Consider the following 12,792-nt stretch of genomic DNA (forward strand, 5'->3'; position numbering starts at 1 on the left):
ACGCATTGCCTTCACGTTTGTTTGCAAGATTACGAAAAGTATAACATTTTTACTTAAGTCATGATAAATTAAATATAAAATTTAACCATTAATTTAATTGCATTGATTATATTGTACGAATAAGTTATAACATATTTTACTTACATGTTTCAATTCGGGGGATAGACATTTCTCATTCCATAACTCCATAAACTTCATCACAGAAACTCCACGTGATGAACTGCAATGCAAACTTTTTTTAATTGAAAATAATTACCTATAATTACAACTGTATTTTCGTAATAATCACCATAACTACATAGGGTAGTTTTCTAATTAAATACATAATAAATTATTTTTACCTATTTGGTTGACTGGGTATTGCCCTTGGTATGTTAGCTCGAAATTTTTTAAAATCTTCCTCAAAAACAATCCCAATAAACTCTTTCTGTTGTACATAACAATAATTTGTAAATGATAAATGTGCACTAATAATCCATTACATCAACTCAAATTTAATATACGTACCAACAATTTTACATAATCCATATATTTATCGGGCCTTCCCAATGAACAAAAGTAATCAACCATCTTCTTCGAATGGTTCACAACAAACAGGAACCAATGGCCTTCTATGCATGCAGGGAAAAATAACTGCAGCAAGGTAAGTATGGAGTTAATGAATACTAAAAGTAAGGTTTACAAAATTATTGAGTAAACAATACAAAAACACAATAACTTGTGTCGCTGCGTCCACATCAGGTAGAAAACAAAACTCACCATCCTTCTTGAATTTTTCTTACACTTGGTTTAGGATAATCATGCATTAAGATATATTCTTTAACTTCCTTACTTTGAATTCACTGATTAACTATATGGCTCTATTACTGAAGTAGTACTTCTCCCCCTTCATGTAAATTTAATTCAATTAACATGAATACATATGTATAAACAATGTACAAAGTTAATTTAATTCACATCGTCAGACACCCAGTTATCAGTGAAGACACTATAAATCTCATGGCGAGATACGGTATTACTGTACATGGAAGAATTATTTCACTGACACAATGAATAACAAAGCTTAAGAATTAAGTATCCTAGTCATGCAATCCATTTTGAACAAATTTTGTAATGCATCCTAGTCATGCAATTAATTGAAGCGTACAAATTGTAATGTAAAAGTGATCAGTGCATTGGAAAACTTATGATTAATCCGCCTCAACATTTGCCATATATGTTAACAACATATTCTGCTCCGTAGTAAGACTAACCATTTCATCGCCTTTGTATATATATGGAGAGAAAAAATATTGTCCACACTTGAATTTACTCTTCCCCTTTTTTATCTTTTACATCACTTGTTCCCTCTGCAACATTTCTTAAATCTATATACTCCACATTAATGGAATCAATAACATCATTTAACTCATTATTTTGCTTTGGAGTTAGCAACACCTTTTGCCTCAAACAACAATGACCCTCATTTTTTTCACCCTTGCATCACTGGAGTCTTGGTTACTTCTTCGATTACTTTTCTCACTCCCATGCAATTCATCTTTAGTATTTTCATAACCACTTTCCTCGTCCACTATTTCATCATCACTACTGGAGTCATCATTATCATATTCATCATTCGTTGCACAATCAGGTATCTATTCACCTACTTTGTCAACAGGGTCAACATGGCCATCCTTACCACCTCTGTTATCATCTTTACGTTCCCCACCTAAATTGCTGTTCTTTTTGTTGACCCCAAAAAATTTTGATTTTTTTCGAATTCCACGCTTCTTCAATGCATACAACATTTTTTCTAGACTCCTCTTCGAATTTCTTACATTTAATTCTGCTAATGCAATGTCAATCTTCACTTTCTTAATGCAAGCCTGCGTATATCTAGTTCAATGACATCTATAATTTTTAAAACAAATATTCTTCATACATAAAATGCATTTCACTAAATGATTACCTCCACCTCTGAGTAAGATCATTCATAATCATCATATTCAAAGCTGAAAGAATCATACAGAAAAGGGGCCAAGCCATCTTCAGCTGCGCCATCATTGCCTCTACTGCTACTACATGTGTTCACCTTAAGAGGCATCAACTATTCTCATTCCATATTAAAATACATAAGTCAGTCGTTACATTATCAAATAACAAAAAAAAAAAAAAAAAAATACATGTCCACGACCAAAACCTCCATTATCTAATTCCCATCTTATGCGTGAACAAAAAATATCTGAGGTCCAAAAATCAATGGCTATAATATCTCCATCTGGGTAACCTTGATATTCTGTCTCACAACGCATTATATAAAGCAGCTGTTTTTAACTGCAACAAACAAAGTGTATATGCCTTATTTTTCAATTTTTAAATATGTACCTCACATAATAAAAAGGAAATCTCAAGAAAAGAAACCCAATAAAAGCAATGATACCTGCAAAAATATCAAACAACCACCATATGACTTTTTCGTCTTCCCATTTGTAGGTGGTTTCATAGTTCTCAACAAACAATCACCGACACAGCCGCACCAGTTGTAAGTACTGACATCATTCACATCATTAACACTTTTCAACAAGCCATAGTGGCATTTATTTATGCCAATATGACTTAGTAAAGTAGAGTAAGCAAAGAGGACAAATGCTCTATTGAATTCATCATTTGCCTTCAATTCTAAAACCTAGTCAAACAATAAATCATTATGTATTCCGCTTTTGTCGCTGTAACCAGCTTCATCTGTCCACTCGGCATCAAAAAAGTGGACATGTGTGGGCACTTTGGGAACTCCAAATGGTATGTCAAGGATGGAGTGGACATCAGCTAAATGTATGGACATATACTCTACGTCCTCAACTCTTATGCGACAATTATCGGCCTCATAATTCTTTACTAAATACGTGCATAAGTCATGAGACAAATATGCACATTTCAACTTCAACAATTTTCCAAAACCAATCTCCTCAACAACTTTTCTCTTTTCTTCATCAAGCTGTGCAACTGCTTCAAGAAACTTCCATAACGAGCATCTGTGCCACGCACCATTGTGAGCAATTTTTTTTCCTTTTTCTTCTACTTCAAAGCCATACCATTACAAAACATCATGCATAGCCTATGTTATGGGTTAGGTCATAAAAATAAATAATTACCTTTTGTTTTATTGGAGCTATTTTTTCTTTTTTTCTTGAGGAAGGTTGTCATACTCTTCCTAATCTTTTCATTTAATCTTTTCCTTTCCCTTAGCCATGGTTTTTTCTCAGTAGCAGACATTGCATTCCATGTAATTCTGGCATGTTTGTGCACTAAATTCATTAAAGACATAACTAACCTTCCGGGTTTTTGGTTTTGTTTTCGGAACTTCGCTATAAAGTTGGACCTTTTATCATAATAAATAAATTATTATCAAAATTTTAAAGGAATTAATAGTTATTAAATATATATTGCATCAACAAACTTTCCTACCACATAACAGTTATACAGTTGGACAGCTTAGTTTTTCATTTCATATTTCTATAATTAAGAATCACAAATTCTACAACATGTGTATAGTATGAATTGCATATTGCATCAACAAAGCTTCCTAACATGTGTATGTGTATTATAATTCTTATTTCAATAAATAAGATACATAACTTGTTTCAATATGTACCTACGAAGAATTGCATTTTGCGTCATAAAATATCCCTAACACAATGTGAATTTTACAGTTGTACAACTAAAATTAAAAATACTTAAATTTTAGTAGATATTTTTACACAACTTATTTAATCAATCAATTTTATAAAAAAAATAATCAATTTTTAAAAAACCTAAATCCTAGAATAAATGCAATTGTGGATATAAATTAATTTGAAAACCATCATAAATATTTACCTAAACATGAAGAACGTGGGAGGCAATTTTACTAATTCCTGTGCGCTTACAAACCTCAAACGCAATTGTGGATATAAATTAATTTGAAAAGCATAATTAATATTTACCTATACATGATGAATGCTGTGGGAGGTGGTTTAACCACTTCCTGCTCACCACTTGAAAAATCTACCTTCTTCATTGTTTTAGGTGCCCAAGATTTTCCCATTTTCTTTTTTGCTACAGTTTTTTTCTTAGCCATTCTATTTTCCCCCAAATGTATAAAACCCTCGTAAAATCAGAGGAATAATATAGCACTGTTGATGGATTAAGATGCAACAACAACAAGAACTGCTATTAAACAAACCAAAAGGAAAACGACGACTGTAGATACGATACCGGAAAACGAAGCTAGAGGAACCAAAGAAAAAGGAGGAGACAAACCAGAGAGAATGGAGCAGTTAAAATAATATATGGGTCCCACTTATAAGTGAATAAAATAATTTTGCATTTCAATTATGTATACGGAATTCGTAGATGGTAAAACAAAGTAACTTTCTTACTTTAGTTGCTGAGTTGGCGCTTAGTAGGCAATGACAAGGCAAGTTTGGCTGAGTTGGCTTCATCACAACCGTAGGATCCTCCATGGACAGCCTCTAGTGAGAGGTGCCATGAAAAGGATTTTTGCCCAAAGAAATGCACATGTACGTATGAACCAGCCTTAGCACAAACATTTGCACATCTTATTAGCCCTTAATAATAATTTAAATAGTTGTAAAAATGTGCAATCATTTCCAAATCTAGTTATCATGGGTATAAATGCAATTTAAACCCTACTTTCAGTGTCAAATTGGATAAAAACTTGCATTAGGTGGAAGTACGATGCATCTCACTCACAAAAAAAAAAAAAAAAAAAAGAAAAAAAAAAGAAAAAAGAAAAAAGAAAAAGAAAAAAGTGGATCTCACCAGTAGGTTCCACCATTGTGAGTGAGGTGCATTACCTTCGGCTCAAACAGGGACGGAGCTGGTATAGGACCAATATTTTATATATATGTTTTCCTATAATATGTATATATTTTTTGAAAATATGTAAAAACGTCCACCTGAAATTTCTCCTTCCCTATTGTATACTATATATGTTTCCTTGAATGTTTTTTCTTAAATTGTTTCCTTAAATTCTATACACGTAATTTATTAATTTACCTATCAATATATATATATCCGCCAATGTCTCTTTATGTATATATATACTCCATAAAGATTAATTTATATATATTTAGTGTACAATGTGCCCCCGAAAAAAAAAATTGTGGCTCCGACTAAATAAGTTTTTCTAGCTAACTAGACCATGGAAACAAGTTTAGCCAGTTGCTTAGTAAACAGGGACGAGAATCAAATCTATTCAGTCTCAAACCCCTCCTAATTAAGTACAGTTTATCTGGTTAGAGCATTCGGGGCGCGTGTAGTTGTAGAGAGATAGTGTGTTAGTGTAGAGAGATAGGGGTGGTATGCAGAAACAAATGGAGTGTCTTTTTTGTGGGTCCTACAATCATTATCTATTGGGTTCTTTACAGACGGAGTGGGGTTTGGATAATATGCTATAATTTTGTTTCTTTGTTTAATTGGCTACTTGGCTGCTGTCTTGTATCCATTATGACAATGAATCAATTGATACAAAGTAAAAAACAGACAGCAACGGCTCTTTCAACGGCATTTTTAACGACTATATTATTAACTCTATAAATACTAATTTTCATCTTCAATAATTCTCTCTCTCAATATTTTTTTTAACATTCATCTCTATGGATCCTCAACCTCTATTCTATCGCCCCCATCTCAACCAATCTCATAACTCCGAATTACCACTACAATCCAATTATAATTTGGATTCTTCAATTTTTTTTCAATCCGAAAATCCATCTCAACCCCAATACTCTTATTTCCCATTCCAACCTTCTCAATACCAACCCGTACCACAACCCCAATTTCAACCTCATTACCAATTCCAACCTTCTCAGTACCAACCATCTCAGTTCCAACCTTCTCAATCCCAACCATCTCAAACCTAACGTAATTTTAGGCGTTCGAAAACAAATTGGTTCATTGAAGAAGATGAAGCATTATGCAAAGTATGGGTTGACATTGGGGAAGATCCAATAACGGGTTCGAATCAGAAGCAAATCACGTATTGGGAACGAGTCTGTGAAAAATTTATTCGGCAACTAGGGGGCACGACGTCCCGAAATGTACCAGGTTTGCAAAATCGTTTCTCACACATTAAAAAAGTTGTTAACAAATTTTCTGGATATTACAAACAGATCCAACCAACATCATACTCCCAATTGCTTCAACGTTGAAGATGCAGTAAGTTTTTTATTTTGTAAATTTTTTAAATTTTTATTTATTTTAATTGGTAATCTAACTAATTTCATTTATTTTTTATTTTTTATAGCTTAATGAAGCAAGAAATGTATTTAATACGTCAGAAAATAAGCTATTTAAGTTGGATCACTGTTGGTGTATTTTAAAGAAATTCTATTTCCAACAGCAATGATAAAGGGAAAAACAAAAGAGCAGTGGAGATCGATATAAATGAGCCTGGGAATTTGCCATAAATTGTTCAACCTACTTCGTCAAGAGTCCAAACCAATACATCTACTCCGTCAACACCTGGAATATCAACACCAGGTTCAGTAAACCTTGGGGACGACGATTCACCTGCAATTAGTGTTGAAAGTTCGCATGGCATTATACGACCCCCTGGACGAAAAACATCTAAGAACGGTCGCAAAAAAAAATAAATAGAAGGTACAACATAACTTATTTCTAGAACAATTTAAAGATTTTACCCATCAAAGTGAGTTAATGAATGCTTTGGCAGTCGAATCTCAAAAAATGAAATTGAAAGGTACATTCGATTTAGGCTTGGAGCAAGAACGTACAAAAAGAATGGACATTGAGGCACAAAAATAATTGAAAATGATGGAATTTGAGGTGCAAAAAGAAATGAAAAAGTTGGAATTTGAGCAGAAGCAAATTGATTTCGAAAGAAAAATGATACTTAAAAATCCAAATGATGCTCCAACAGCAGCAACAAAAGCATGGATCATTGATCAACAAAATGAAATTTATACACGTTTCAGTAAAGGGGTAGTTTGTGAAGCTATGTAATGTAATTTTCTTTTTCTACCTGTGGGAAGCTAATGTAATGTAATTTTCTTTTTTTATCTGTGGGAAATTAATGTAATGTAATTTTCTTTTTCTATCTGTGGAAAGCTAATGTAATGTTTATTTATATACGTAATGGATATTTCTTTAAATAATAATTTCTTTAAATTTCTTAACAAATCTAATCGAAACAAATAATTTTTAAAATATTTTTTATTCATCAGTAATATGAAAATTATATTTTATTCGACTACAACAAATTTAAGCATCTTCATCACCAAATTGATTTCACAAATGTTCCATGAGATCTCTCATAAGATCGCCATTGTCTGATCTATTGCGAATCCTACTTAGGCAAGAGGAAATATGTGCAACCAACATTGATGTGTTTCGAACGTAATGTGGAAGGGAGATTGGGTCATCTGTCGGAGGTGTCCATTGCAAAATGTGTTCACCTTCATCTTCAATGATCATATTGTGTAATATGATGTACGTTCTTATTATCTTGTTTAGATCTTCTGTATTCCAATAAAGTACCGATTGATGCGTTATAACCCACATCATCTGCAACACGCCGAACGCTTATTCTACATTCTTCCTAACAGCTTCTTGTTTGTTAGCAAATAATTTCTCTTTGACAGTTGTTGGGTGTTGGATGGTCTGCATCAAAGTTGCCCACTTAGGATATATACCATTAGATAGGTAATACACCATTACACGTCGATGCCCATTTACCGCGTAATTAACTGGAGGCATTGAACCATTGATCATGCTCTTGAATACTGGGGAATGATCGAGAACATTCAAGTCATTGTGTGAACCAGTCATACTAAATAAAGCATGTCAGATCCATAGATTTTTCGATGCAACGGCCTCCAATATGAGGGTAGGTTTATGGCTTCTTCCCGTGTGCGTGCCATGCTATGCTGTGGGGCAGTTCTTCCATTCCCAATGCATACAATCTATAGAGCCAAGCATTCTTGGAAAACCTCTCTCTTCCCCTTCTCGAACGTGCAATGTCATCTGCATTTGGTGAGCGTTGGTACTGCTACGTATATAGAGCAATTATAGCATCACAAAACCTCTTCAAACTTACGATCGCAATGCGCTCATAAATCTTTATATACTCGTCACAAAGATCAGCTGAAATTCCATATGCGAGTATACGGATTGCAATAGTCATCTTTTGTATATGAGTGAACCCCATACGATCGAGGGCATCGGGTTTCTAAATGAACCATTCATCATATGTTGTAACACCATTCAAAATGCGAAGAAACAACTCTCATCGCATCCGAAACCTTCTACGAAATATGTTTGGTGGATAAATCGGATTTTCAACAAAGTAATCTCGGAATAGCCATTGTGCTTCCTCCTCTCGATCACATTTAATATAATTTCTCTTACAAGGTTGAAAGAATACCCACACCCTATCATGCGATAATAGTCTCCTCACATCATTCATCCTTTTTTTTATGGATTTCAAAAATATCTTCCCGATTTGAATCTGACGAATTCAATGGAGAAATAGACTCGGAGACGGGTATATCTCGTGACGATGAAGCCATTATTTTTTTGTATAAGAAATATGAAGACTCAAAGAACAGAGAATGAACTTGAGAATGCGAAGAAGTAGACTTGATAATTGAAAAAAGATAGAATTGAAAAAATTTAGAATGAGTGGTTTATATAGAAATTGAAATAACAGATAATGGATTTGAGAATGAAAAGAAGTGGACTTCATAATTGAAAGAAGATATAATGAGTGGTTTATATAGAAATTGAAATATAACTATTAGGAAGAAGACAAAAAATTATTAAATTTAAATTCAAAATTTTAAATTAAATTAATAAAATAATAATGAAATAATTGAATTCCACACCATGAAACACATGAATAACAAAAAAATAAAGTTTCACATCGTCACTTTTTAAGTTATGTGAAAAGGTAAATAGATAACCTTTTATCCCCGCAGCACTTGCTCTTAGTAGCTATTCAGTCTCTTTTTTTTTTTTCTTTTCTTTTTTTTCTTTTCATGATTTAAAAATAAAATAAAATAAAACTACTTTGAGAAGTAGATGGCTTTAGCACAGTAGCTTTAGATCACATGCAACGCGTAGTCCATCCAATTCGGATAAGAGATAAGATACCAAACAACATTCTGTCCAATGAAAAATGAGCAAACTTAACACCACCACCACTGACAACCACAGGTTGGTGAGCAACAGATATTCAAAGCCTAGTCTGAAATCTCTCTCTCTCTCTCTCTCTCTCTCTCTCTCTCTCATTATATATTTATATATGTAATTGTGTATCCATTGAGTTTTTGTTCATCACAAAAAAGGGTCCAATGGCTGCTGCTTCTTCTACAATGACCAGCCAGCTGAAGAGCAGCTTTACTGCTTCTTCCATAACAAGACTTGTTACTCCCAAGGGTTTATCTGGAGCTGCATTCAGAGTCTTACCTTCCAAGAGAAGATCTTCATTCACTGTCAAAGCTATCCAGGCAGACAAGGTACTCAGGACACACACACACACACACATATTAGATGTTTAAGGTATATATTGCTTGAGAATATATATTTGGTTTTTCAACATTAATTGGCTGGCTTCATTTGAACCCCATTATGGATAAAATTTTGTTCATTGATTAGTTGGTATTTTTCCTTAATTTACATTATTGCTTTTAATTTTATATGTTAATTACCTCAAAAGTCTGAGTTCTTTGGAAGTGGCTAAAATTATACTTACTATATACCGTAATCTAATTAAAATTGTTAAGTCAGTCATGATTTTTTTTCTTTTCATCATACCAATTACATAAGCTTCTAATGACTATTAATTTCATTTTCACTACATGGACCGTATGAATTGAGAGGATATTTATTATATTAGGATTAATTCCACCAATTTTTACATATTTTAAAGTGATTTTACCTAATATAATTTAAGTTTATTGATGTTAGGGTTTTATCTTATAAAATCAAATGAAACTAGGCAAACACATAATTAATCTATAAATTATCCTATAATTTGAGATATCTAGCATTCCTCAAATTTAATACCATTTCTAATATACAATAAACCTGTTAAGAATTGGAGACAAACATTGCATCTAAGTATGATGGACAACTAATTGGCTCAAAAACTTGATCATTTTATCCTCTGAGCAAGGTGTAATGCAATATATTAGATGACCAATTGGTTCACACAATTAATTAAGCTCTTTAGAATTGACTAACAATGTAAATCAAGATCTAACAAATTATTTTTTGGTCCTTTTTATAATGTTAATGGAATTAATGATTTTTTTTATTAATTACTAATCCTTATTATTTCAATTTCATCTTTGTGTCAGTGTTTGCTAGCTCTATAATTTAGCAAAATACTTGCCTCCTAGAATGCCAATACATACCTTCTCCTAGTAATGGACGTGTTATGAAAAAATTGGACCATATTAGAATGAGTTAATGAATATTTTTTATAATTGTTCGGTGATAAATTATAGGATGCTTTAACAGGCTAGTGGAAAATATATATATTATGATTCATGACATATTGGTATGAGATTTACTATTTCATCCTTGGACATTGAACAAAAGAAGAAATCTCATTTTGAATTGTGCAGCCAACTTATCAAGTCATCCAGCCCATCAATGGTGACCCATTCATCGGAAGCCTCGAGACTCCGGTGACATCGAGCCCATTGATCGCCTGGTACCTCTCCAACCTCCCCGGCTACCGGACGGCGGTCAACCCACTTCTCCGGGGCATTGAGGTGGGCCTGGCCCATGGGTTCCTCCTGGTGGGCCCATTCGTGAAGACAGGCCCATTGAGGAACACACCCTATGCAGGTGGCGCTGGATCACTAGCAGCAGGAGGGCTAGTTGTGATCCTGAGCATTTGCTTGACCATATATGGGATTGCATCATTCAAGGAAGGCGAGCCATCGACGGCCCCTGGGCTGACCCTGACCGGGAGGAAGAAGGAGCCCGACCAGTTGCAGACCGCTGATGGTTGGGCCAAGTTCACTGGTGGGTTCTTCTTTGGTGGCATCTCTGGTGTTATTTGGGCCTATTTTCTTCTCTATGTTCTTGACCTTCCTTACTTCGTTAAGTAGATTAACATTTGTTCTCTCTCTCTCTCATTTGTGTTTGTACTTGGTGGAATCCATGTTGAACATGAAAGTTGTATATTAAAGGAGTGATTAATCACTTTCAAGGATGGTTATGGTGTGTGATTTTCTTTATATTAATTACTCCATATTTTAGTCATGGGCTTAAATGAATCAAATATTGATTGGATCAATGGTTTGTAAAATTACATTAAAGTTGATTTCTCATGCAAGTGGGCCCTGCCTTTGGGCCTTTTACCCTAATACCCTTGTCTTTCGTTTTGCTCTGTTTGCCCCATCTGGGCCTCTTCTAGATGATATGATCTATTCGGAAGCGGAGTGTTCGAATTCTTATGTGTGTGTGTCTATATATATATATATATATATATATATATAGAGAGAGAGAGAGAGAGAGAGAGAAAGAAAGAGAGAGAGATGGGGGTAAGAATGTTATTAGGGGCTAGTTTGTTAGTGATTAGATGGGAGTGAAAGGATATAAGGCTAAGGGCTCGTTTGATATAGTTTTTGTTTCCGCTGTTTGACATAGTTTTTGTTTCCGCTTTTACACAGAAGAAAAAGAGAAGCAAAAGTTATTACTTCTATTTAGCTTATTTGTTAGTGTTTGAAAACTATATTTTAAAATAGTTTTTAATGGTAAAAGAGTTTTTCAATCTGTTTGGCAAAATATGTACGAAAGCTCTTTTACTACTAAAATAATTATTTTGTCCTTAGATAGAGTATTTTTTTAAATTATTGTTTAATTTGTTTTTTTATAACTCTTGTTGTAAAGACATACAAATAAACCACTCATGCCATATGCAACATAATAATTAATAATACTAGTAATAACAATAAGAATAACAATTAAGAGATTGCAAAAAAACTATTTAACGATTTAGAAAATTTTGTAATTGAACATTTTGATTCTACCAATATATAATAATAAGAATAATAAAATATTAAAGGTTTCTAATTTTTCTTCCAAAAAGAAAATAATTAATCTCATGCTTATGACTTTCCTAGAATAATATTATATTGTTGTTTCCTTATAATTACAAACTTAATTATATTAACTTAATTATATTATAAGGAAATTAATGAAAACGAAGAAAGAAATATATTACTACGGTCAACGTTAGATTGTAATACAGGAAAGATCTATGACGGTGAATTAATCTAAAATTAATCTAATAAAAAAAGAAATGCTATGCGGATGAATTAATCTGATAAAAAAAAAAACATAATAACTTTATTTTTGGGTAAATAATTGGAATCCATTGTTGCACAAAAGGGAATTCAATTTGAAGGTGAAAAAAAAATTAAAGATTTGTGACGATAGGATGCAGCGTTGAAATATGGTGATTACTCCTATGGAAGCTAGTGATTGTTCATCGAGGAGTTTCGAAAATATTTAGAGAAAATAGGAGAAAAAAAGAAGAAGAAATAAGCAAGAGAAGAAATACCAAGGTCGAATGATAAATTGGAAGATTGAAGGAGTAAAGTCACTGCTTATGTCTCGCAATAATCTTCTTCAATTTTTTTCTCTGGTTGAATGTTTGATGGATCGTTCTTGTGAGTATGAAGGGATATGTACATTGTCAGAGAACACCGATGTGAGTTTTTTTTGAGACTAGGGTTTGGAAATAGAATTAAGGGGTTTTTTTTTTTTATAGGG

The 12,792-nt window shown here is 33.1% G+C and overlaps 1 protein-coding gene across 1 annotated transcript; it reads left to right on the top strand.

Moving 5' to 3' along the window:
* The first annotated feature begins 9,245 nt into the window (after positions 1–9,245).
* Positions 9,246–11,277, top strand: LOC132306569 (photosystem I reaction center subunit XI, chloroplastic). Its single transcript, XM_059804005.1, has 2 exons — positions 9,246–9,518; positions 10,632–11,277. The coding sequence occupies exons 1-2, from the start codon at positions 9,354–9,356 to the stop codon at positions 11,121–11,123; spliced, it is 657 nt and encodes a 218-aa protein (XP_059659988.1). The 5' UTR covers positions 9,246–9,353; the 3' UTR covers positions 11,124–11,277.
* Positions 11,278–12,792: the final 1,515 nt, after the last annotated feature.

This window comes from Cornus florida, unplaced genomic scaffold (assembly GCF_030987335.1).
Source record: "Cornus florida cultivar Cherokee Brave unplaced genomic scaffold, ASM3098733v1 CherokeeBrave_3.0.0_Hap2_Chr05, whole genome shotgun sequence".
Lineage (NCBI taxonomy): Eukaryota > Viridiplantae > Streptophyta > Magnoliopsida > Cornales > Cornaceae > Cornus > Cornus florida.